The sequence below is a fragment of the Carcharodon carcharias genome, chromosome 21, assembly GCF_017639515.1.
Source record: "Carcharodon carcharias isolate sCarCar2 chromosome 21, sCarCar2.pri, whole genome shotgun sequence".
NCBI lineage: Eukaryota > Metazoa > Chordata > Chondrichthyes > Lamniformes > Lamnidae > Carcharodon > Carcharodon carcharias.
This window is the reverse complement of record NC_054487.1, coordinates 8,579,454-8,607,047: the sequence shown is the minus strand read 5'-3', so window position 1 is coordinate 8,607,047 and position 27,594 is coordinate 8,579,454. Positions and strand designations below refer to the sequence as shown.

General features: G+C 41.7%; 2 protein-coding genes and 1 pseudogene across 7 annotated transcripts in view; 1 reads left to right on the top strand and 2 right to left on the bottom strand.

Annotated features, from left to right (window-relative positions):
• The window catches only part of zcrb1 (zinc finger CCHC-type and RNA binding motif 1), a 61,111-nt gene extending 47,107 nt beyond the window's left edge, over positions 1-14,004 (bottom strand). The window contains exons 1-3 of one of the 4 annotated variants that reach the window (XM_041215536.1): positions 13,823-14,004; positions 1,500-1,581; positions 852-970 (exon numbers count right to left, since the gene is read on the bottom strand). In XM_041215536.1, coding sequence (XP_041071470.1) covers positions 852-935 — 84 coding nt within the window. In that variant the 5' untranslated portion in view covers positions 936-970; positions 1,500-1,581; positions 13,823-14,004. Of the gene's footprint in view, positions 1-851; positions 971-1,499; positions 1,582-13,606; positions 13,699-13,722; positions 13,748-13,822 lie in introns of those variants that run through there. The other 3 variants (XM_041215535.1, XM_041215539.1, XM_041215537.1) reach the window with 3 other exon arrangements.
• A 205-nt stretch (positions 14,005-14,209) lies between these two features.
• pphln1 (periphilin 1) overlaps positions 14,210-27,594 on the top strand; it is a 203,169-nt gene continuing 189,784 nt past the window's right edge. For all 3 annotated transcript variants that reach the window (XM_041216311.1, XM_041216312.1, XM_041216310.1), the window contains exons 1-3: positions 14,210-14,328; positions 19,533-19,633; positions 26,991-27,194. In XM_041216311.1, the coding sequence (XP_041072245.1) occupies positions 19,556-19,633; positions 26,991-27,194 (282 nt within the window). In that variant the 5' untranslated portion in view covers positions 14,210-14,328; positions 19,533-19,555. The remainder of the gene's footprint in view (positions 14,329-19,532; positions 19,634-26,990; positions 27,195-27,594) is intronic.
• Positions 20,312-20,434, bottom strand: LOC121293454 (annotated as a pseudogene).

Sequence of the window (27,594 nt, the reverse complement as noted above, 5' to 3'; positions counted from 1 at the left end):
AGGCAACTGGAATGATAGAGGAAATTGTGTGTTTGGGTTATGAGAAATAATTATATAAATTGGTCATGTTCTCAATGAAAAAGAGAAAGTTAACAGGTGATATGGTTTTTGCTTTTAGGATTTTAAAGGAGCTAGATAATGTACACGAGGCCAAGCTGCTTCTGTTTATCCAGAACAGTAGAAGCAGAGGACACAGTCTACACTCGAAGGAGGCAAATTCAAAACTAATCTGCAGAAATTATTTTTAAGTTACTTTATTTATTCTCCTGAAGGGTTGACTCCTTCATGCAGTACAGCATCAGAGGGGCCTCTCACTGCCCAGTACTTTTACCCATGGATCTCAGTGTCACCACTCATTGGAAAGTGCATCACAGCCAAATCTATTAGCTCTTGTGGCACTATTTGAAAAGGAACAAGATGCTCCTGGTGCCCTGGCCAACCAATACAATTAAATACAGATTTGGTCATGAATTTGATTTCCTTTTCTGGATCTTTGCTGTGCTTAGTTGCATAATAACAATAATTAACTGGCTGTGAGGTACATCCTGAGGACATGAAAAGTTGCAAATAAATACAGATTATTTCTTTACTGCTGCCCCAGCTGAGATTTCCTGGAGTAAATGCCAGGATCATTCCTGGAATCATCCTCGCTACTGGTTAAACTGCAAAAGCTTAGGAGAGCCTCTAGCTTCACGTTCCAACAGTGCAAGTTAAAGAAAGCATAAGCTTTGTGATTTTAAAAGTAAATATCCTTAAGTGTGAAGCGCACAGTTGAGTACAGTACCATACTTTGAATTAAACATTTGTTTCAACACACCTATAATGCATACGACTGTTAAAATAAGTCTTACCTTGTGCAGATCACTGTTCGTCAGTGAAAATGGCAAGTTGGATACATATACTGTGCTTTTGCTTGGCGCCAGTCCACCACTCATTTTTTTTAAATCCGAAATTCTTCCTTCACAGACAACTGGGAGAAAAAAAAAATCACAATGGAGAAATAAAATGAAAATTCAGTTAATTTTTAATTTGATGCCAGTAACTATACAACAAGGGAGGATAAATATTTAAGTGCATGCATCTGTGAAGGTATAACACTTTGAAGCAAGGATAATTAAGTTTCAGCTGCGTTTTTTGGGTCAATAGCACTTACAGGATTGAAAATGGAAATTGGACAGGCAACAGCTTTCACAGTAATGAGACAAAGCTCTGGACAGTGGCTGATGAATTATTCAAGTAAGACAGACTGTTTTCCCACTTTTACTGAACACTGAATTGGAACTAATTAGTATATATCAAATTTAGATCACAGAGTAACATTAACTGAGTTTTATGGATAGAACTGTCATCTTAATTTTTTAACCTTTCAACTGACTTAACAAATAATCTTGGGTTACAAAGGCTTTTACAATTGTAAATAGAAAACTTCCACAAACAAGGCAAGGGTATAAAAGCAAAGAACTGCGGATGCTGGAAATCCAAAACAAAAATAGAAATACCTGGAAAAACTCAGCAGATCTGGCAGCATCGGCGGAGAAGAGCACAGTTGACGTTTCAAGTCCTCATGACCCTTCAACAGAACTAAGTAAAAATAGAAAAGGGATGAAATATAACCTGGTTTAAGGGGGGGGGTGGGGGATGGTTGGTTGGGACAAGAGGAGCTAGGTAGAGGGCCAGTGATAGGTGGAGATAACCAAAAGATGTCACAGACAAAAGGACAAAGAGGTGTTGAAGGTGGTGATATTATCTAAAGGAATGTGCTAATTAAGGGTAGACAGCAGGACAGGAAAAGTACAGATAGCCCTAGTGGGGGTGGGGTGGGAGCAGGAATTTAAAAAAACGCTAAAAGGTTGGACCTGAGAGAGCAGAGTGCAGTAAGTTCAGAGAGAGACAGGTTAGAATGGGTGAGAGGAGCAGAGAAATTGAGATGACCAATGTCACACCGAAAGCTCTCAATGAAAAGAGCAAGAGAAGGTAAGAATCCAGAGGGAGGGGTCCAGGTGGAGGGAGAATATTGGAGGTGGGTAAAAGGATCCGTTGAAAGGGGAGAGGACTCCTGCCCGTATACTCCAACAACAATAATGCTTTGAAACGCATTACCAATATTTTACTTTCATTTACAAGTTATTTTGGTAAATCAGAGTTACAGCTTCCAAGAGATTTCTGAAGTTTTTTTAAAAGCACTATATATAACTTTCCCCAACTACCACTGTAAATTGAAGGTTGTCCATATTGTAAACAAATGCTCGAGCTTAAATAAAAAAAAAAGCCATCAGCAACACAGGGTAGGAAATACACTCCGGTAGGGTAAAGAGGTGCTCTTCCAAATCATCTTGGATTACAGTCAGCTTGACTCAGTTGGGAGTACTCTCATTTCAGTCAGAGGACATTGGTCCAAGCCCCATTATGGAAATAATCTAGGCTGCCAAATAAGTGCATTGTTGGAGATGCCATCCTTTGGTGATATATTAAACTTAGCTCAGTCTGCTTGCTCAGATAGATATCGTACTATTCAAAAAGTGGGGAAATTTCCTAATGTTCTGATTCTCTAATCCACCTGACTCAAAAACCCCAATAAAAGAAAAACCTGGTCATTCATTTAAACTAACATTGAATCAGGAGACCAAAAAACACCTAGTTCCATCTAGTTCACATCTACACTCCTTATAATCATATGGTACAACAATAATGGAGTTATTCATGGATAATGATTGATGCAAGGATTAATTAGGATACAACAGGCTCTCAATTTTTCAACTAGTAAGAAAAGCTTTGGGAGTCATGGGTGCAAAATCACCTGTTCCGTAGATCAGGGATGTCAGTGACGATGACAAAAAAAGATCTGAAAACTTGTGTGACAAGGAATCATGTAAACATTATAGCATAAAGCGACAAAGTAATGGCAGCATGAGGGGCCAGAAAATTATAGCACTGGGAAGGAGACAGAAAGGAAATTATAGGCCAGTTAGCTTAACATATGTCACAGGGAAAATGTTGGAACCTATTATTAAAGATGTTCTGGCAGGGCATTTAGATAAATTCAAGGGCATCAGGCAGAGTCAACATGGTTTTGACAGGAAAATCATATTTGATCTATTTACTGGAGTTATTTTGAATGGTCATATTTGCTGCGAATAAAGGTGGTTCCCCTTTAAGGTTACAGTGGAAAATAGAAGCTTATGGCGTGGGGGATAATATATTAGCATGGAAAACAAGGTAGCCATAAATGGGACTTTTTCTGGTTGGCGGGATGCAACAAGTGACGTATCAAAAGGATCAATGCTGGGACCTCAACTTTCTACAATTTATATAAATGATTTGGATGAAGAACCGAAGGTATGGCTGTTAAATTTGGTGAGGATACAAATATAGGTAGGAAATTAAGTTGTGAAGAGGACACAAGGAGGCTACGTGTATATAGATAGGTTAAGCTAGTGGGCAAAGACCTGGTAAATGGAGTATAACGTGGGAAGATGTGAAATTGTCTATTTTGACAAGAAGAATGAAAGAAAAAGCATATTATCTAAATGGTGAGAGATCGCAGAGCTCTGAGATTCAGAGGGATCTGGGTGCCTTCGTGCATGAATCGCAGAAGGCTAGTGTGCAGGTACAGCAAGTAATTAGGAAAGCTAATAGAATGTTATCATGTATTGTGACAGGAACTGAATATACAAGTAGGGAAGTTATGTTTCACTTGTATATGACACTGGTTAGAGCACATCTGGAGTACTGTGCAAAGTATTGGTCTCCTTATTTTAGGAAGGATGTAAATGCATTAGGAGTTCAGAGAAGGTTTACTAAACTGATACCAGGAATAGGTGGGTTGTATTCTGAGGAAAGATTGTACAGACTCGTATCCACTAGAGTTTAGAAGAGTAAAAGGCAACTTGATTGGAACATATAAGAACCTGAGGGATCTTGACAGGGTGGATGTGGAAAGGGTATTTCCTCTCGTGGGAGAACCTGGAACTTAGGGGCACTGTTTACAAATGGCCATTTAAGACAGAGATGAGAAGAATTTTTTTCTCTCAGAGGGTAGTGAGTCTTTGGAATGCCCTTTCTCAAAAGGCAATGGAAGCAGAGTCTTTGAATATTTTCAAAGCAGAGGTAGATGGATTCTTGATAAACTTGAGGGCGAAAGTTTATCAGGGGTAGGTGGGAGGTTATAGTCAAATCAGCCATGATCTTATTGAATGGTGGAGTGGGCACAAAGGGCTGAGTGGACTACTCCTGCTCTTAACTCGTATGTTCATATGTATCATCTGTCATGAAATGAAAATGTTTCTAGGGCACTTCAAATGGGTGGAATTGTAAAAGTACCATGAGATGAAAGCATTTTTGGACTCTGAATCTAACAGCCACCTGACCTGGCCAGATTAGGATGACAATTTTCCTGTTACTTCATTATAAAGGAGCTGAATATGAACTCTTCCAAAGTATCAGTGATACCCAAGGTGGGTGGGGGGGCCAGAGGAGGTGGGGGGGAGAAGGAGGTTTCCTGTGGTTACTGTGTGTTAACCACAGTATAAGCACCACAGCATGCCTCTTCTTGAGCGGCATTTCCAGTTTGACATGGGAGGGCTGGGCAGATTTCGGACTTTGGGAGTAGACACGGAGCAGAGTTGGGAACAAAAACCCCTCTCCCTTCCTGACGAATTACACTCCCTCACCCAACTCCCTCGCAAAGTTTGCATGGCCAACTCTGTACCTTAGCTGTGATTGTCCAACACACTGACATAGCACTCTTCTCATTCAACAACCCCATATCCAGTTAACAGATAACTCATCGGTGGCTAATGCAGTATCAATAGTAGAGAAGGGGGTCAGAATTAGACCTCTCCAGTTCCCCTAGAGTGGCTCAGACGGCAGCCTGTCTGCACTGGCACAAGGCTGAGTAATTGCTCCCCCGGCCATGTTACTTACATAGGTTCCCTCCTCCTCGGTCTCCTGGAGGATGTCAAATGATTGATGACACTGCAGCTGAAAGTTTCTTGCATGGCAGTGGCAGGATTGGTCAGAATAACAGCTCCTCCAATCACAGGTTCCTTCCCTCCCACCCTCGATGCTCTACTGATCACAGATTCTGTCTCTGGAGGAGCAGCAGGAATAGGAGGGAGGAAACCTGTGATTGGAGGACATAGAGCAGCCAACATGGGCTAGACAGAATTGACGACTGCAGGAACAGTTCTGTCCCTCCCATGCTCACTGCTCCTCCAATCACAGCTCTGCAGTCAGTTCCCACTCTTGACAGCAGAATTGCAATTTTTATTTTTAAAACTTGACCCTAGAGGTTGGAACAAGTATTTAAAATGAGACTCCAATGTTAGAAATCCACCAACTGGAAGATATTTCTAATTCCTGATAGATTTAATGCTTGCTCGCTGAAATATATTTCCTCGATTGGTTTTGAATTCATCACCCTTTAAGTACAATTGATGTCCTCTGGTTCTATTGTTCCAGACAAAATGAAGCAACACATCATAGTCTACAGCATCTCTTTCTTTGGAATCCTTAAACTTCGCCTTTTCAATGAGAACACTCTCAATTTATATAAAATTCCTCTTCATAATCTGATCACTCGCTCCATCCCCTGAATCATTCTGATTGTCCTCTTCCATATCCCTTCAATAGCTGCAATGTCCTTTTTGTACCGTAGCAACCAAAACTGTGTATAGTATTCGAAGTGGACCCAGACCAATGACTTAATAAGTGGTGGGATTACCCCACCATTTTGGCTCAATATTGGCTGTACACACCCACACATCACACCCCACACATACATTATGATCTAATTTGCTTTATTAACCTCCACTGAGCATAAGAACAGGAATAGGCCCTTCAGACTGTCGATCCTGTTCCATCATTCAGTGAAATCATGGCTAAAATGCATTCCAATTCCATGCACCAGCCATGGCTCCATACTTTTCAATAGACATAACTACCAAAATTCTAATAAATCTCAGACCTAGCATCTACTGCTTTTTTGGGGAGAATTCCACGCTTCCACCATCCTTTATTTGTAGAAGTGTTTCTTAACTTCTCTCCTGATTTATGTCTCCTTGTTTTAGACTCCTCAGAGCAGAAAATGCCCTCTCTAGCTATCCAATGAACTCCTCTCAAAATCCTAAAAAAATCTCAATCAGATTACCACAATCTTTTTCTTATTCCGGGGATAAGTGTTTAATTTATGTAATTGCTCCTCATAATTTATGGAGCCCTGGTAATTAATCTATGGCATTTCACCAAAATATTAAGTGGGAATAACTATCAATTTCTAGCTATAATTTTGTGTTTCCATCTACACTCCATACTCTACCACCAATCTTGTATAATATAATAGCTGTACATCCAACTCATTGACTATAAGGTCATGTCCTTCTAATTCAAATACATATCCATTATCTCTACTGTCTTCTACCACCTCACCAATTTCCCAACCAGTCAGCTGGTTTCTCACTTTTCTTAAATGTTTGCTACATTCACATTCTTCCACCTAAGAAGGGACAATTCCTGAACTGAGACAGCTTTGGAAGATTATGACTAAGGTACTCCCCCACCACTTCATTTAAAAGCCTGGGGTGGAACCATCCTGGGGATTTGTCAGTCTTTAGTGATATTATTTTTCTCTATTACTGTTTTTTTTTGCTTGGTGAGCTTTAATATTACTTTAATGAGCTCCAGTCCTTAATTCATTATTAGTTTCTCTGGAATTTTAAGCATAGTATCGCTTCCTCTACTGTGAAGACTGACACAAAGTATTAATAAGTCAGCCATTTTCTTATATTTATTTGCAATATTACATGTTTTTAAAAGGCCCACATTACTTACCCCTAACAATACTTCCGCTTCTGTTAATCATTCGGGGTTTTTTTGTATTCATTTTTGCAATGCTTACTGTTCTATAGTACTATCAAGCGACACTTGCTTAGGAATAACCTACTCACTGACGCTCAGTTTGAGTTCCACCAAAGTCACTCAGCTTCTGATCTCATTCCAGCCTTGATTCAAACATGGACAAAAGAGCTGAGTGAATGCCAGAGGTGAAATGAGAGCGACTGCCCTTGACATCAAGGCAGCATTTGACTGAGTGTAGTATCAAGGAGCCCTAGCAAAACTGGAGTCAATGAGAATCGAGGGAATACTCTCTGCTGGTTGGAGTCATACCTACCACGAAGGAAAATGGTTGTGGCTGTTGGAGGTCAATCATCTCAGTTCCAGGACAGCACTGCAGGAGTTCCTCAGCGTAGTGTCCTAGTCCAACCATCTTCAGCTGCTTCATCAATGACCATCCTTCCATCATAAGGTCAGAAGTGGGGATGTTCGCTGATAATTATACAATGTTCAGCACCATTTGTGACTCCTCAGATACTGAAGCAGTCCATGCCCAAATGCAGCAACACCTGGACAATATCCATGCTTGGGCTGACAAATAGCAAGTAACAATCATGCCACACAAGTGCCAGGCATTGACCATCTCCAACAAGAATCTAATCATCGCCCCTTGACATTCAATGATATTACCATCGCTGAATCCTCCACTACCAACCTGGGGGGTTACCATTGACCAGAAACTGAACTGGACTAGCCATGTAAATACTGTGGCTACAAGAGCAAGTCAGAGGCTAGAAATCCTGCAGCAAGTAACTCACCTCCTGACTCTTCAAAGCCTGTCCACCATCTACAAGGCACAGGTTAGGAGTGTGATGGAATACTCTCCACTTGCCAGGATGAGTACAGATCCAACAACACTCAAAAAGCTTGACACCATCCAGGACAAAGCAACCCGCTTGATTGGCACCCCTTCCAAAAACATTTACTCCCTCCGCCACAGACGAACAGTGGCAACAGTGTTGTACCATCTACAAGATGTATTATAGGAACTCACCAAGGGTCCTTAGACAGCATCTTCCAAACCCATGACCACTACCATCTAGAGTGACAAGGGCAGCAAATACATGGAAACAACACCACCTGCAGATTCCCTTCCAAGTCACTCACCATTCTGACTTGGAAATATATCACCATTCCCGCACTGTCACTGGGTCAAAATCCTGGAACTCCCTCCCGAGCAGCACTGTGGGTGTACCTACAACACAGGGGCTGCAGTGGTTCAAAAAGAAGCTCACCACCACCTTCTCAAGGGATAGGCAATAAATGCTGGCCTAGCCAGCAATGCCCACATCCCATAAATGAATATAGAAAAAAAGGATAAAGTGCTACAGTCTAGCAAATAATTCTGTGAACTCTCAGAAGAACCCAGCCACTGACGCAGGCAAGTCAGTGTATCAGTGTCAGTCCCCAGCCTGGATATGTGGGGAGAGTTAATGGCAGGAAGGGCAGCTGGTTGTAAAACCACCTGCTTAAACCAAAAAAAACCACAATGGTTAATGTGAAGGCTAATCAGGCAGTATTGTGACGACCCATGTGTCATGGGAAAAGCTGGGAAAGGTAGTAAGATGCACTATGTGAACTGGTAGTTGCATGTTAAACTGGTTTTTACTGCTCTGCCAACACTATCCAGCAGCTTCTATTCAAATTCAGGCCTCTTGGCCTTTGTGCCATATATAACTGGGCAGTTGAACACATCCAAGGATTATATCCTGGTTTCCCTAACTTTATCCTGGTTTCCCTAATCTTAAAACTCCGGACATATTAATACATAACTTGTCTCCTGCTGTACTGTCCAGTTCCTTTCAAATACAGGTGAATACATCTATTTTCTGCTAAATTTTAAAGGTAGATCAAATTTTACTTACAACAGCTTATAAGGATTAAGATATGGCTTAAGTAAGAAACAATTAGCATTGTTTTTCACTATTCAGAATGATGCTTAAGTACCAAATATATTTGATTGATGTTCCACTAAAATTGATGTGATAGAAATAATTGCAAAACTGGTATTAGTTGATACTAAAGCACACCGTCCAAATGCAGCAAGACCTGGACAATATTCAGGCTTGGACTGGTAAGTGGTAAGTAACATTCGCGCCATACAAGGGCTGGCCAATGACCTTCTCCAACAAGAGAAAATCTAACTATCTCTCTTTGACATTCAATGGCATTATCATCATTGAATGCCCCACTATCAACATCCTGTGGGTTACTGTCGACCACAAACTGAACTGGACCAGCCAAATAATTGTGACTAGAAGAGCAGGCTGGCAGCTGGGAATTCTATGGAGAGTAACTCACCTTCTGACTCCCGAAAGCCTGCCCACCATCTACAAGGCGCAAGTCAGGAGTGTGATGGAATATTCTCTACTTGCCTGGGTAAGTGCAGCTCCAACTTCACAAGAAGCTTTACACATCCAGGAGAAAGCTTGATTGGCACCCCATCCACCACTGACCCACAGTGACAGCAATGTGGACCATCTACAAGATGCACTGCCACAACTCACTAAGGCTTCTTCGACAACATCTTCCAAACCAGCAACCTCTACCACCTAGGACAAGGGCAGCAGGTGCATGGTAACACCATCACCTGTAAGTTCCCCTCTAAGTCACACACCATCCTGACTTGAAACTATGTTACCGTTCCTTCACTATTACTGGGTCAAAATCCTGGAACTCCTTTCCTAACAGCATGTGTTCCTGCAACACGGACTGCTGTGGTTCAAGAAGTCGGCAGACCAGCACCTTCTCAAGAGCAATAAGGGCTGGACAATAAGTGCTGGCCTAGTCAGTGATGCTCACATCCCATGAACAAATAAAAAAAGCGATTATGGTGTTCGAACTGATTCCAACTACCCAAGCCTGTTTAAGGAAACGAAAGTATTTTATGCACACCACTGGCTCATATATTTAGTCACTCTTTTGAGATCTAGGTTACTTACAGTGAACAGCAAGTAGACTCTCACAGTTTCAATAATCAAGAAACTGGACTTTGGGTATTCTAAGCCTGTCGGTTTGATGTCAGCTGCAGAAGATGGGATTTACGGTCACTTCAAGAGTTCAGCGGTTATTAGGGAAATCAGGTATGGCTTTAGGAAATGGAGGTCTTGTTTCATAATCCTGATAGGGGTCTTGGAAGAGATGACCAAATCAGTGGTTGATGGTAAAATGATTGCCAAAATGCCTTTGCTAAAGTGCCAAATAAACATCTACTAGAAAATGTTACATATTTAGGAATTAATGGGCAGCTATTAAACTGGATAGGCAAATGGCTTCAATTTTGCAGACAAAATCATGAAACAGTGTATAAGTGTACAGGACCAGGTCACAGGCAAAACATCAATGCTCTTCATCCATTTCATTAATGATTTAGATGAAAGCAATAATGGAACTCAACACAATTCCAAAAAATGATGAAAATTAAAAATGAAATATTTACAAAAAAGCTCTAGCAACATCCAACGTTGTGGAAGACTTCAAAGATTGTGCAATATAAAGAATAATTCTGATGCTGTAATTAACTGTGCTACAGTAAGGACACTATTGTGATGGATATGACTATTATATATGAAGGTGTTGAGCTCTAATTGGGAAAAGACTACGCAGAAGCTTACATCCAATATAATGCAACTGTGCATATCAAGACCTGAAAGGAATGACAAATAGTCAAAAGCAGAGAAAATAATGTGATGTCAAGATTTGTGGCACCATATTATAAACAGTTGACTAACAACCACCTAAACAAAATGAACAAACCTTAGCCCAAGAATGAAACCCTTAACAACCATCACACACGCGTTCTACCAATGAATTTTATTCTTTCATTTCCCTACCGCATCCCAAGGAACACATTCACAGGCATCTTGGCAAAATTTTGCTTTCATCAGCTGCTAATTCTCATCAATTATTTCTCTCCATTTTTAAAATCCGCTTATATATTTTAAGTCATTTATCTGACGGTTTACATGAGAGGATTTCACTGATCAACATGAACTGTTCCTAACTTCAGGTCCACAAACAAGGATGCTCTAAAAACAATTAGAAGAGAACAAGTCTGATGCCTTTCCCTCTTTTTTCGCTAAGGGAGCAGAGGCAAGTCTGCCTAACTTAGCAGCATTTGTGCTTACATATTTATCATCAGATCAACTGGAGCAATCACATGTAACAGCATTTATATAGTGTCTTCAATGTAGAAATATCCAATGATACTTTCCATTTGGGGCAGAAAAAAAGTAACTGATTCTATGATATGAAGGTCAGAAGAGGGAACAGAAAACTTCTGAAAAGATAAAAACAAAATACTGCATATGCTGGAAATCTGAAAAGAAACAGAAAATGATAGAAGTGGCCAGCAGGTCAGGCAGCATCTATAGAGAGAGAAACAGAGTTAACATTACAGGTTGATGAAAACATCGGTTTTCTGCAAGTCTAGGTTTTATGAAGATTAAGGGTAGTGAAAGAAACGGAGAAATAAAGAGCTGCAAGGGGAAAATTTAATAAGAGTATGGCCAGTGTACTAAAACTTTGTTCATGGTGGTAAGGGGGAAATTGTGCAATATATCAGCCTGATCACCAAAAAGCTCTGAGGAAGACAGGGAAGGTGGAGGATGCTGGAAAGATAGTCTAGGTAGAGTGAGATCATAAAGAAATTTGAAGATAGGAATGAAGGTTTCAAACTCTGTGGAACATGCAGCTAATGCTGGTCTGAAAATACAGAAACAATGCAAAAATATTATTTAATGTGAGACAGGATAGGAGCAAATTGGAATATATGAAGACTACAGGGTTTATGAATGATGGCTAGCAAGGTGGAATCAAATTTAAAATGACAAATGCACCCAATCATAACTGTCCCAAAAGGCCTCAAAAATGAAAAAGAATTTCATTAACATGCAAATCATGTTTTTAAAACAGCAAAATATTAACAAGCCGGAAGCCATCACGTTTGGCTCTCACCCAAAATGCCATACTTCAGCACCTGTTATCCTCCCTCCCTCTTCTCTCTCTCAGCTTTCTCAAACAAATCCTGATGCCCTGCTTGTTGGAGATGTTTACTGGGATAGTAGCTTAGTGATAATGGTATTGGGCTAGTAATCCAGATATCTGGACAAGTTCAAGCCCCATCACCGCAGCTTGTGGAATATAAATTCAAATTAACAAATCTGGAATAAAATGCTAAGATTAGCAATGGTGAACATGAAACTACTGGATAATCATAAAAATCCATCTGTCCTTCAGGGACAGAAATCTACTTAGTCTGGCTTATATATGACTCAGACCAACATGGTCAATTCTTAACAAAAACAGAATTACCTGGACAAACTCAGCAGGTCTGGCAGCATCGGCGGAGAAGAAAAGAGTTGACGTTTCGAGTCCTCATGACCCTTCAACAGAACTGATCTTTCTTTACAAGGAGAGGGAAATATAAGGTGGTTTAAGGTGGGGTGGGGGGGAGAAGTGGAGGGGGGGTTGTTAGGAAAGGAGCAGATCATCAAAAGATGTCACAAACAAAAGAACACAGAGGTGTTGAAGTTGGTGATATTATCTAAACGAATGTGCTCAATTCTTAACTGTCCTCTGAACTGGGCTAGCAAGGCACTCAGTTTTATCAAACCGCGACAGAAAAGCCAAAAAATTATAGAAGTGGACAGACCATCTGGCATCAACTTCGGCACTGGAAATGACAAATGCACACCCAGTCAACCATTCAAAGTCATCCTTATTAACATCTGAAGATGTGCGCCAAAATTGAGAGAGCTGCCCTACAGACTATTCAAGCAACAGCCTGACATAGTCATACGCATTGAATCAAAACTTACAGCTAATGTTTCAGATACCTCTATCACCTACCCCTGGGATATCCTGTCCCACCAGCAGCATAGACTCACCAGAAGTGTCGGTACAGTGGTTTACAGCAAGGAGGAATGGCTCTCAAGACAGTCTTCAACATTGATGCCAGACTCCGATGCCTCATGGCATCAGGTCATATAATTGGGTTATCAGGCTGATTACCACCTACCACCGTCCTTCAGCTAAAATTTACATATTTGCTATCGTTCACCACACAATCTACCTTCCATTTATTCCCGGTTAAGGGACATTTTATGTTAATGCCACCAGGTAATGGCAAGTTGCTGGTCTGTCCATACACCCCATCTGGGTTGCTCAAAATTCATTAACAAGTCCTGCCATTACCAGCATTTGCGGCAAAACTAATTAGCACGTATTTATAAACTCTCATGTATTCTGGCCACTTAAGCTTTTGTTTTATTATGTGGAAACCATAAAATTTTAACATGAATTTTCAGCTTCAGTGAAATCAAATCAAATCAAAATCAAGTCACAAGCACATGGCCAGAAATCTTCCTGGCGATTCCTGCGCAGCTGTGAACTTGGCAAAAAGGTTGAAAAGTTGGTACAAGCACTGTATGCAGTACATCAATGTCAGTTTAAAAAAAATGCCCAACAGAAACAAATGTTTAAATCTTAAACTGTCAACAGTTGCAGAGACAACAACAGTATGCAAACGGCAAAGGTGTGTGTGGGGGGGGGGGGGGGGTTGACACTTCATTAAAGGAAACTACCTAGTGGTGCAAGTAACACACACCCAATACCATTTACTTTTGGCCAACTTAACCCACCTCAAGCCTTTCAGTCGAAACCATGATATATATATTTTTTCAATTCAGATCCGTCACTTGACTTACTTTATTACCTTTAAGGTGAAGCCCCAATTTGGATTGAGCAACGCGGCGTCACAGTGTGCGGTTGATTTCCACTGAGAAACACACCAAAAATTGGGTTATTTTCACCCAAGCCCACCCCATTTACCTGGCCACAATGCCTGTACCTCGCTAAGACGCAAGGATGTGTCGGGGGGACAACTCGGCGAGGTACCATCGCGTGAAACACAAACTTCCGGCTTCGTTACCTGGGATTTACTCCTTGCTTTAAGATTTCCCCCACCGGACTCATGCCGCTCCCTTTCACATTTTAGGTAACTCTGTGACCAACATATCCAGCCAGCAGCCCAGCCGCCATGTTGCTGCCGACGATCTCTCCTCCCACTACGTCGCGCGAGATTTGAAGCTGGCTTGCTCGGAAAACGTTTCCGGGCTCCGCTTCCAAAAGCGCGCAGGGAACGTTTTACATTTCGACTCCGCGTTGGTAACGCGCGTTTGGAAGTGATGTAGGCGGATTCGCCCAGCCAGCTTCCGTTCACCCCAAGGGGCGGGCGGCCATTTGTTTTCGTGTTTGACGCTCCCTGATTCGAGGCGGGCGGGAAGGAGGAAAAATAAAGGGAGGAGGAGGAGGAGGAGGAAGGGGGAGGGGCTTATTCAGTCCCAGGTCATCAGCGAGTGAGTGAAGGAAAGATCGAAACGGCCGCTTTCTTCAAACGTTAATTAAATTGGTGAATTTTTTCATACTGAAACAGAAGTGAGTATTTTTTTTTTTGCTGGGAGGATCATTGTGAGAGACGTTTATGGCGGTTCTTATTTTTATGGGGGGGGGGGGGGGGGGGGCGTGCGGTGTGATGTCTCGCGCCGGGCTCTCGCGGGGCCGGTACCGTTGGAGAGTGAAACATTTGAAAAGATCCGAGTGAGGGTGGGCGTTGGTCACGCGCGACCCACCCCCTCCTCCCCCCCCAACCACCCCTCCCCCTTCCAGGTAAGGCGAGCGTCTCCTTAGCAACAGGCCCGCGTTGTTGTTGTTGTTGTTCTTGCTTGCTTGCTTGCTTTCCGAATGAGTGGGCCGAGGGCTGTAGACAGACAGACAGACAGACAGACAGACGGACGGACAGACGGTCTGGCTGTTGGTGGAAGGGGGTTTGTGGGGTGGGTCAGGTAGCTCGGGCGATCTCGCTCGCTTTCCCGTTTAATTAGGCCCCGTTGTTGGTGGTGGTGGTGGTGGTGGTTTGTTGGCAGCTGATGGCGATGGGCTTTCCTGACCGCCGTCCGTTATGGTTAACCCATCCTTTGGTGCATTGCAGGGATAGTGGAGCCCGGACCGTGGGCGGCTGTCACTTTATCATCCGCACAACTGCCACCGGGACCAATCTTCATCCCCTTTGATTCCACTTTCCACCCTCCCCTTTCTTTTTTCTCCCCCCTCCCCATGCCCCCTCCCCTCCCCATGCCCCCTCCCCATGCCACCTCCCCTCCCCTCCCCTCACTCCTGGGCACACCAGAGCCGAGATGTGTAGGTCCCCATGTGCACATTAAGAGTAAAGGAGGCATCACTTTGGGTTTGACACATGGTGGGACTAATCTGCAGCCTAAACAGAATTACCTGGGAAAAATTCAGCAGGGCTGGCAGCATCGGCGGAGAAGAAAAAAAGTTGACGTTTCGAGTCCTCATGACCCCTCCCCACTTCTCTCCCCCCACCTTAAACCAGCTTATATTTCGCCCCTTCCTGGGATTCACCCAGTTCTGTCTGTGGGTCATGAGGACTCGAAACATCAACTCTTTTTCTTCTCCGCCGATGCTGCCAGACCTGCTGAGTTTTTCCAGGTAATTCTGTTTTTTGTTTTGGATTTCCAGCATCCGCAGTTTTTTTTGTTTTTATCTAATCTGCAGCCTGCCTGGATTTATATAAATTCCGTTTTGTGTGTTTGCTCCTGAGGTAACTTGGAGTGGCGGCTGCCTTCTTGGCGCATGAATCAAAATCAGAACCCCCCCCGCCCCCAAATTAACATTGGATTCTTTTTTAAAAAAAAAACGCTCTCTAGGATTCATGTGTCTCTTGACACACTCCATTCAGCAAAACAATAATCAGAGCATCTGCTTCATGCCTCCAGTCTCAAGCCTGTTGGTTTTATCTTTGCTTTATTCTCTCATGGGATGGCCAGCATTTGTTGCCCATCCCTAATTGCCCTTGAACTGAGCACCTTGCTAGACCATTTCCGAGGGCAGTTAAGAGTCAGACACGTTGCTGTGGGTCTGGCGTTACGTGTGGCCAGACCAGGTAAGGATGGTCGATTTCCTTCCCTAAAGGACATTAGTGAACTAGATGGGTTTTTACAACGGCCAATAATAGTTTCATGGCTGCCATTACTGAGGCAAGCTTTATTCCAGATTTTCACATTTGAGTTTAAACTCCACCAGCTGCTGTGGTGGGATTTGAACCCATGTCCCCAAGGTGTTAGCCTGGGTCCATGGATTACTGGCCCAGTGAAATTATCACCACACCACTATCTCCCCCTTTTTTTGTGTCATTCTATTCAACCATGCCTGATCTGTATCTCAGCTCTACTTAGCTACCTTTGCTCCATATCCCTTGATACTCTTCACAATCAAACATTTATCTCTGTCTTGAGAATTTCGGTTGACCCAGTATTCACATCCCTTTGGGGGAAAAAGTTGCATAGTTCCGTGACCCTGTGATGACTTTTTTGGTTAACCTGCCCTGAAGGCAAGTCCGACCCACAGTGCTGCGATTTCCATCACGGGTAGGGCAAGGAGGCGGGTTTCGAATCCAACCCACCCGGAATGGGGATTGATCCCCATGCTGCTGGCACCAATCTGATCCACACCGGCTGTCCTGCCAACTGGCTCCCCAAGAAGTTCGAGCTACCCTGGCAACGTGCACTTTCACATCCATGTTGTAGTTCATTGCTGTGGATAAGGATGGTAGAGGCTGCAGTTTTCTTTATGGTATAACGTTTAGGTTAGCTATGGAAATGAGCAAGGAGCAATCCAGAGTAAAAAAAAAAGAATATTGGAAGGGCCAATTTCAATGGTGTGAGAACAGATTTGGTTCAAGTACATTGGAATCCAAGATTGGCAGGCAAAACTGTAATTGAACAATTGGCTGCCTTTTTAAAGAGGAGATAGTTAGGGTACAGTTGAGGTACGTTCCCACGAGGGGGAAAGGTGGGACAACCAAAGTCAGAGTTCCTTGGATAACGAAAGGGACAGAGTTAGATGAAGCAGAAACAGGTTGTGTGTGACAGGTTTTTTTTAACAAGAGAGAACAAGGTTGAATATACAAAGTTCTGAGGAGAAGTGAAAAAGAAATAAGAGTGACAAAAGGAGGACTGGCAGCTAACATAAAAGGGTATCTAAAGATCTTCTAAAGGCATATAAATAGGAAAAAGGACAAGTAGGACTGATCAGGGACCAAAAAGGGATTTTATGCATGGTGGCAAAGCCTGTGGCTGAGGTACTACTGGATCTGTCTTCACCAAAGAAGACACTGCCAAAAAGGAGACTGTGGAGGAGCAAGAGCAGTTTGAGATAAAGGGCATGACAGCAGAGCAAGCTTGACTGGAAGGGCCACAGGCAAAAATGGAAATAGTGACATTCGTGTGAGGTCAGTGTCTGTATAGAGAGGAAGGAGTGACAGATCTCAATGGAACTAAATTCACTATAGAAGGTAATTATTGAGGTAAGGATTTAAGATAAGGAGCTAGAATAATTAAATCTGGTTTTAAATCTTAAGTTTGATTATTAAGTCTTAAGTTTTATTTCTAATCAATTTATTTAGTTAGTCTAATAAATAGAAGTATGGAGGGCACCTCATAGCTGTCAGAGGCACATCCTGCTCCATGTGGGATCTTCAGGGCACTTCTGGACAGCTACATGTGCAGGAAGTATCTTCAGTTGTAGGAGCTTGAGCTTTGGAGTTTGAGCAGTAGTTGAAGTCAGTGCGGTGCATCCACGAGACTGAGAATTTGTGTGTTGCATGTTTTTGGGGGTGGTCACCCCGCAGCTGAAGGTTGAGCAGGCAGAGAGGAAACAAATAACTCCTTGACAATCAGGCAGACCAGGCAGGTAGTGCAGGTGCCACCTTAATACATCATGCTCTCCAATCATATTTAGTTCTGAATACTGGTGAGGGTGATTGTTCTTGTGGGGAGTGCAGCCAGAGCCAAGTCCAGGACGTCACAGGTTGCTCAGCAGAAGACGATTGGGAATGCGATAGGGATGAGCGATTCTGTAGTTGGGGAGCAGACCGACGTTTCTGCAGCTACACGTTTGATTTCAGATTGGCATGTTACCTCATTGGTACAAGGGTGAAGGATGACACTGAGAGGCTGCAGAGCACTCTGAGGAGGGAAGGTGAACAGCCAGAGACTGTGGTCCATGTCAGTACCAAGATCATAGGTAGAAAGATGGAAAAATTTTAGGGAGCTAGGAAGGAGACTAACAACTGGACTTCAAAGGTAGTAGTTTTTGGATTAATCCCAGTGTCACGCACTAATGAATGCAAACAGGAAGATGGACTAGATGGATACCTGGCTAGAACGCTGGTGCAGGAAGAGAGCACTTTAGGAAATTTGGATGGGTTCTTGGGAGATGGGACCTTTATAGGCAGAATGGATCGTAATTTTAAGGGTAAGGACCAATGTCCTTGCAGGGCGGTTTCCTAGTGCTGTTGAAGAATGTTTAAACTGGCAGGGATATTGAAATCAGAATGTAGCATTAGATGGGAGAAACAAGGTGCATAAAGGGTTGGGAGAGACAGATAGTATTAGTTAGAAATAGTCAGGTATTCGTGGGGTCAAACTAAAAGGGAATGAAATAAGATTTAAATTAGATTATGGTGCATGTATGTGAGCACATGTAGAGTGAGAAATAAGGTTGGTGAACTGCAAGCACAAATAGCCATACAAATAATTTAGGCTTGTGCTGCTAGGGGAGGTGGGGATGTTATTAATGCACCCAGTTTCATTGATGGAGCTGTGAGGATGGATTCATGTTGCTGAGTTTAGCTTGTGTGCTTTTAGGTATCGGAGAAGAAATGCTGAATTTTCCCTTGGGATTAAATGCATAGTTTGTAAAGAAACAAGGTTTAACTGCTGGCCTTTTCTTGTCTCAGTTTTAAAATTGTAAATAATTGCATTTTTTGTCAACATTATATTTCATGTAAATCCCTAATTATTGAAAATGGTGAACTTTTTGACTCTTGTTGCAATCTGGTTCTGGAGAAGTAATGGAACAGTGCAAAATGAAGGTAGAAAAATGTAAATAAAAATACTGTATAAATGCAAAGTAAGAAAATTAAGAAATAGAATACCTGTAATTTATCAAGGAAAATTCCTTGTATGGAAGCAGCTGGCATTAAACCACCCAAGAATAAAAGCTTACCAAAAAAAGAGAGAGAAAGTACACCTCTCAATATCCAGTGCAGCTGGATGCATCCAGATATAGCTGGAAGTTCCAATAAATGTTTCTTCTTTTATTTATGCTTCAAGTTAAATTTGTTTCTTCTCTCCCTATTATGTCACAGTTATAATTTATGCCATGACATTTGGTGTAATAAATTATGTTGACATCATAGCCTTGTGCTAATGTTGTAGCAATTAAATGGGCTTTTGTAAACTTTACATTTAACATTCATAAAACCGTGTTTTAAATATGTGAAGATATCTGTTATTTTGGTTGTAATGAAATTGTCCTTTCACAGATACTGTACTTCTAAATAACATGTAGAACTTTTTAAAAAATCCCTAATGCTTTACCTTGGACATTAAAGCAAGGTGGTGATTTGATGGCACATTTTTGGTGCTCAACAGTCAGCCATGCAGACTCACTGTGACGTGAAAGGAAATAGGCTTGTAAACACTTTATTTAATGCAAAACAGGACAATTGTTAGTCTTGTAGTATGTGTCACTTAATCCCTGTTTTTCTTTCACAGCCAAGCAGCATATATAAGAGGGAATGTGGTCTGAGTCACGATCGCAATGTGGCGAAAGAAATCAACGGGGCCGCTTACATCCTGAAAGAACACAACATGCAGTATGTTTAATTGAAACTTTAACTGTAATTGGATTCTCATTTTTCTCCTGATCTCCCTTAGTCAAGTTCTAACATGCCTAGTCCTAGATAATCAATGCTGACACCTTATTCCATCACACCTACAATTGATTCAGTTCATGCACATTTATTTTTTTCGCATCCACTTCTCCATATTACAGTTGTTTGTGCTAGTGCCACTTGGATGAAATCAGCTAATTTGGTTGAACGTGGGATCACCTTGCTCTGTAAGCAATTTTGTACGTCTTCAAATTGACCATGAAACTGTTGGATTATGTTAATAGCCCAATTGGCTCACTGGTGTCCTTCAGGGAAGAGAACCTGTCCTCCTTAACCAGTTTGGACTAGGTTACTTCAGTTCCACACTAAAGCAGTTGACTCCTAACCACTCTCTGAGGTGGCTTAGCAAGCCACTCATTTGTATCAAACTGCTATAAAGGAATGCTGCAGTTGAAGGTGTGTTAGTCACAATAAGTGCTTGTCATGGAAGATTGAGTCCAAAGCTAGTCTTTTACCTCAAGCTGGTTTATCCTCAAGACAGCTCTTCGGTGCAGCAAACTTTCTCAGTCCCTCCCACGCTGGAGTGTTTTAGCTGTACATATTTATTCAATTTTGATAGGTGAACCAATGCCCATCACCTTTTTCAACAAGCAGTTGTCTTAACAATGTAATTGCCAGTCAACAAAAAGTTTGTTTTTTAATTTAAACTCTGAGTGCTCCTCTCCACAAAAATCTTTAGTAAAGGGAGAAGGATTTATACAATCTGAAGAGAAACCAGAGTTGGACCATGACAATGTAATTGCCGATATATCGACAAGGTGGACCACCACAGATAGACTAGAGTAAGAAATAGTAATGTCTCAGTGGGATCAGACAAAGAGGGAATACCATAGGATCTAAATTTATTTTACAGTGTATATGCTGTAAGATCCGAAAAGGGCAGGACTCTGTACTAAATATTTCTGGACACAAGGTGTTCAGGAAAGATGTGGAAGGAAAGAAAAGAGGAGGGATGGCAGTATTGATTAAGGAGAATATTGCAGTGTCAGCACTAGCCATAATTTTCCAATCCTCATTAGATAGCCAGGTGGTGCCAGAGGACTGGAGAATTCCAATTGTTGCACCCTTGTTCAAAAAATAGGTGTACAGATAAACTCAGCAACTACAGACCAGTATGTTTAACCTCGGTGGTGGGAAAGCTTTTAGAAACAATGATCCAGGTCAAATTAACAGTCACTTGCACAGAGAGCTGGCATGGACATAATAGGCTGAATAGCCTCCGCCTATGCTGTAACCATTCTAAGTTTGAGAGGAGATTTGGTTGAGGTGCTCAAAATCATGAGGGATCTAGACAAGAGTAAATAGAAACTGTTCCCATTGGAGAAAGGATCAAGAACCAGAAGACACTGATTTAATGTGATTGCAAAAGAAACAATAGTGACCTAGAGAAACTTTACGCGGTGAGTGGTTAGGAACTAGAATGCCCTGCTGAAACCCGGGTGGAGACAGATTCATGGCTTTCATTAAAGAAGTGGATAAGCACGTGAATAGAGAAAAAATTCATGGCTACAGGAAAAGGGTGGGGGACTGAGTCCAGCTAAGTTCTTACAGGGAGGCAGTGTGATTATAACAGGCCAGTCACCTCCTGTGTTGCATTCTGTGATCACCAACTTCTCGGAGCAATTGGAGGTGGGCAATAATTACGAGTGATTCCTATCCTGAGAATGATTTTTCTAAAAAGTGGTATTAAGGGAACTTATATTAAGCTTTATAGTACTTGTGTGGCTTATATAATCATTATTAAAATGTACAGGCAGCATAGTGGATGTTGACGCCATCAATTATCCAAGTGTTTCCATTTTGTTGTTCTTCCCAAGCCCTGTCTTGATGAGTAAGTGGCAGGCATTCTCTAAGTCTCTTGATCATAATATGCTTAAGATCAAGACACTATCCATAGATTGTGGCGTATAAATCAACCTTTGAAGCCTCCCAAGATCCTTCCTAAAACGTATACACCGAGTATAAAATTTGAACCGGCGATGTGGGTGGTTGACATTTTGAAATGTGAAGAAAAAAAACACAGGCAATTTTAATAAATTAATATGGCACGGTTTATTGAATGCATTAAATGTACAAAGGTACCTTTTAACTATAATTAATTTTAAAACCACCAAATCCATTGTCTTCGGCATCCAACGCAAAGAGTTCATCGAATTCAGTCTGAGTCACTTAGGCTATGGCATCAATTAAGGATCCCACTCTGGATCAGATGTGGCATTTTCACTTTCAGAATCACCAGGCCACAACAAATATCTTCCTCTCCATCCACTGGATTGGATATTCTGCACTTTTTTTCAACAATCTGATGAACTTGGTGCACTAATAGCATCCCAGCCAGTTTGAAAATAAAACCACATAAACATAAAGCAGGGCATTATGCACATTTCCAATCTTTGTGAAGGTTTTTTCTGCAACTCACTTATTCCATTCCGCATGAACATGATTCTTAAATGGCTTGTTGAGACAAGCATCCAAAAGTTGAACTACAGATGTTAAACCCTGCTATAGCCGCAATACAGGTGTTATTCTTTGCAGGCACCTCTTGATCTCATCTGTTATATGGGACCTGAACACATCCCACACAAGTAAGCTACACTCCTTTTGTAGGCCACTGGGATGCTTATTCCACATATTATCGATCCATAAGTACACTCCATCCAACCATTGTCATGGGCGTGCACAAAAACTCCTGCAGGCACCTTAATGTTCAGCATGGTTTTATGTTTGAAAATTACCATATACTTTAATTCCATTCTGTCGACCATGTAGGCCAGTACCACTGTAAATTTTGTCTTCTCATGTCCTGTCGTTTTTGCTAGAACTGTTTTTGAACCTTTCCACTCCACAATTCAGCTGCTGGGAGTATCAAAATTCATGAATATTTCACTTATCCAATGTAACTTAATGAGTACTCATGTTTTTGCCGCTATCTGATGAATCACTGGAAACTGGTAATTTAGGCATTGTAGGCTTTTGGTAGCTTCTGAACAATCTTGTCTTCTCTCACAACACTAGATTGTTTTGTTCCTTGAAGTGGCTACACTAACTAGCTGTTGGTCTGAAATCTTTGCTGGACTTGGGGTTTGATTTGGCCCCTTAAGTGCATATAGGCATTGCATTTCTGGTGATCTAACCATTCTGGTGATTTTTGAGGGACCAGTACAATAAAGGCTTTTCAAGATCAGACCAGTGGCTGGGCCTGTTCTAATGGCTTTTGGTATTGGGCACCTTCTTCAGGATGGACTCCTCTTCCTTTCATCTTCGTGCAAGTTTTTCACAATCACTGTATTCCCTCACTACAGCAGTTACTTGACAAGTTAGCAAATGTAGCAACTTTTAGCTTAAAAGCATTTTCATACTTCACTCATTTTGCTGGAGACACATTTCTGTTCGTCATTTGCCACATCATGCATGGTCTGCTCTGTGCAAGTGTAATCTCCCTTGCTTGATCCCATGTGCTGACCTACAGTACTGTATAAGTAAAACTTACATTTTTGGAGTGAAAAATGAGGCTGACTACTAATGTGAGTATAGGATTTCAGAGTTGAAAAAGGAGCTGACTTAAATGCCGAGTAAATGCAAAATCATGATTTTTGGCTGAAAAGATTGGGTTGTCTTATACGCCACAATCTATGGTAAGTTATGTCACTCCATGACAAAGTTGTTGGGGATACTACTGTTACTGACGTCGGCTGTGAGAGGATGCTGAGCACGGATATGTGTCTTTGCCTCGAAGTGGAATTGATAAAGGCAAATTCTATGGTCACGCATAACATGCGGATTGCAAGATAAAGGAGGGCTAGAGGATAAGAAATATAGTATCACGGGATTAAAATACCACAGACATTGTTGTTAAATGAGAAAACTTGATATGTAACAAACTTAAACAAGCATGCATTTCTTAATTACTAGAGTACCTAGAAAGTAAGTTCCAACATCGACAGTTTGATATTATTTGAAAAATTGCTTTGCATACAAATGACCTTGGTGTAGAGAAGACATTTTTCATGCTTCAGAAAGAAAAATTGAAGGCTGAATTAACCCCTGATATTTACTTATCTCCAGTAGCAATTCCAGAAAGCTTCAGCTTTTTGGCTTCTTGTGGTGGAGGTGAGGGCAAGGCTTGATCCAAGAAATAATGTCAGAAGGTAGGGCAAATATTGTATGAAGATTGCAGAATGGGAGAAATTGAAGTGGCATGCAAGATGATTTGGAAACACAAGGCATAAATGTTATCAAAAGCTATGGAAACTGGAGATCACAAACAGCAAACTGCGGACTTTTATCCGCATACCAGTTTAGTAGGGACTTGCTTCAAATTTTGTACTGATAGTAAGTGGAGAATTTTGTTATATGACTAGATTATAGCCACAATGAACCAGTGTCTGCCTTTTCTGAAAGTTGCTGCCTGAAGAAACCAGGGTTGTGAGAGCTGATATCAATGTTCTGCATGGTAGAGAACTGACCCACACAGATGGTTCCACAGTCTGTGCTGATAACTAATCTTGTATCCTCACTGAAAGCGAATGCAGAAAAATTGGCTTCAGTATGTCTACGGCAGGGAAAATAAAGCAAAGTCTTAATTTCTTATTGAAATCCGGTGACCACTGCTAGGAATGTGAGTGAGCAGAAATGGACTAAATTTTCCTCCTCTGTTAAATAGTCCCCTGGCACTCAATTTTAATTAAATCATTTGTTCTCTGCCGATATGGCAAAGCTGGTTAATTACTTATTGTCCCATAAGTTCAAGAGAACATTTTATCAGTCAGCACATTACACCCAACAAGAGGGGCCACAATTCTAGATTTAATTTTAGGAAATGAAGCTGGGAAAGTGAATGAAGTAGCAGTGGGGAACCATTTTGGAGATGGTGACCATAATATGGTTAGATTTAGCATTATTATGGAAAAGGACAAAAAGCATGAGTAAAAGTTCTAAACTGGAGGAAGACAAATTTTACAAAGCTGAGGAGTGAGCTGGCAAGAGTAGACTGGAAACGGCCTTAGAAGGAAAAACTGTGTCAAATCAGTGGGAGGCATTCAAAGCTAAGATTCTAAGGGCACAGTTTGGACATGTCCCCACAAAGAAAAACGGTGGTACTGCCCAATCTAGAGCCCCCCCCCACCCCCGGTTATCGAGAAGCATACAGGCCAAGATAAAGCACAAAAAGAAAGCTTATGATATTCACAAAAGACTTAATACTGCAGAAAGCCTAGAGGAGCATAGAAAGTACAGGAGTGAAGTAAAATTGGAAATTGGGAAAGCAAAGAGAGGATATGAAAACATATTGGCAGGTAAAATCAAAGAAAATCCTAATATGTTTTACCAGTACATTAAGAGCAAGAGAGTGACTAAGGAAAAGGTAGGGCTTAACAGAGATGTACGTGATAACTTGTGGATAGATGCAGAAGATGTGGGCAGGGTTCTCAATGAGTACTTTGTCTGTCTTTATTAAGGAGAGGGATGATGCAGACATTCTAGTTAAAGAGGAGGAGTGTGAAATATTAGATACAATAAGAATAGTGAGAGAAGAAGTACTGGAGGGACTGGCATCTTTGAAGGTGGATAAATTACCCGGGCCAGATGGATTGTATCCCAGGCTGTTGAAAGAACCCAGGGAGGAATAGCGGATGTTCTTAGGATCATTTTCCAGCCCTCACTAGATATAGACTAGGTCCCAGAGGATTGGAGGTGTGCGAATGGTGCACCATTATTTAAAAAGGGTGAGAGGAATAGGCCAGAAAATTATAGGCCTGTCAGTCGGACTTTGGTGCCGGGCAAATTATTGGAAACAATTTTGAGACACAGGATAAACTGTCACTTAGGCCAGATTGATCAGGGATAGTTATGGTTTTGTTAGGGGAAGATCATGCCATACTAACGTAATAGAATTTTTATGAGGAAGTATCAAGGAGGATTGATGAGGGTAGCGCCGTGGATATTGTCTACATGGATTTCAGTAAGGAATTTGACGAGGTCCCACGTGGCAGACTGGTCAGGAAAGTGAGATCTCATGGGATACAGGGGAAGGTGGCAGATTGGATCCAAAATTGGCTTAGTGACAAGAAACAAAAGGTAATGATTGGATGTTTTTGTGAATGGAAAATGGTTTCCACAGGGCTCAGTGTTGGGCCCTTAGTGTTTGTTGTATATATTAATGATTTAGGCTTAAATGTGGGAGGCATGATTGGGAAATTTGCAGATGACACAAAAATTGGCCGGGTAGTTGGCGACTCCAGTATATCAATGGTTTGGTTGAGCAGGTAGAGAAGTGGCAAATGGAATTGAATCCGGATAAGTGTGAGGTAATGCTTTTGGGAGGACAAATGAAGCAAGGGAATACTCAATAAATAGGAGGTTATCGCAGAGAATTGAGGAAGTGAGAGACTTTGGAGTGCGTGTCCACAGGTCTTTGAAGGTGCCAGGACAGTTGGACAAGGTGATCAAGAAAGCATATGGAATGCTTTCCTTTATTGGGTGAAGTATTGAATACAAAAGCAGGGATGTAATTATGGAACTGTATAAAACGCTTGTTAGGCCACAGCTGGAATTTTGCAGAAAGTTCTAGTCACACATTATAGGAAGGACATAATTGCTCTGGAGAGATTGCAGAGGAGATTTACAAGAATGTTGCCAGGGCTTGAAAATTCAAGCTATGAGGAGAGATTGGATTGGCTAGGGCTGTTTTCCTTAGAACCGGGGAGGAATGACCTAATTAAGTTATATAAAATTTTGAGGGGCCTAGATGGAGTAGACAGGAAAGACCTGTTTCCCCTAGCTGAGGAGTCAATTACCAGGGGGCATAAACTTAAGATGATTGGTAGATGGATTAATGGGGACATGAAGAAAAATGTTTTCACCCAGAAGGTGGTGGGCATCTGGAACTCACTGCCTAAGTTGGTGTTTAAGGCTGAAACGCACAACTTATTTAAAGAGTACCTGGATCTGCACCTGAAATGTTGTAATCTGCGAGGCCATGGACCAGGAACTGGATAGTGGGATTAAAATGAGCGGAGTTTCTTTTTTACTCTTTTTTTCCAGTGCAGACATGATGGGCTGAATGGCCTCTTTCTGCACCGTAATTTTTCTAAGGCCCTAAGTTAACATTTTTACTTAAGCAGCAGTCAGAAATTTAAATCATTACCAAAATTTACTTTAATGGGATATTATTAGATTTATATTCTTCTGCAATGTGTGCATAGGTTTAAAAAAAAATTCTCCTCATGACAATATGTTATTATGGTGTTGTGCTACAGATATTTTGAACCTTTTCTCCTAGGACACGCCAGAATTTCAAAGAGCCGTGCAAGTGATGCCGAGAAGGCAGGATTATGACCATGGTGGTGATGGAGGAAGAGGAGGCAGCACAAGCCGTGAATATAATTATTACAACCATTCAGAGGAGTATCGAGGTTATTCTGCTGACAATCGGGATTACGGATATGGCCGACGGTTTGGTCCTTCACCCAAAACTGGCTCCTGGGTAAAGATAACCCCTTTCCCCGTTTTTACAAGGTTCATGAAATTAAGTATGCAATTATTGGGATTTGTTGTAAACCTCTAGTTGCTATGACATATAAACTTACGAAGTAGGAGCGGAAGTAGGCTATTCAGCCCCTTGAGCTGCTCCACCATTCAATATGATCAATATGCTCTGTGTTTTGAACATTCCCATCTTTCCCCGATTAACATTTGATTCCCTTGCCTAACAAGAATCATCTACCTCCACCTTAAAAATATTCAATTACCCTGCCTCCACCACCTCCTGAGGCAGAGCTCCAAAGTCACATAACCCTTTGAAAGCAAAAATTTCTGTTGGGTGACCCCTAATTTGAAAACAGTGTCCCCTAGCTGTGGACTCACCCACAAGAGAAAACATCTTT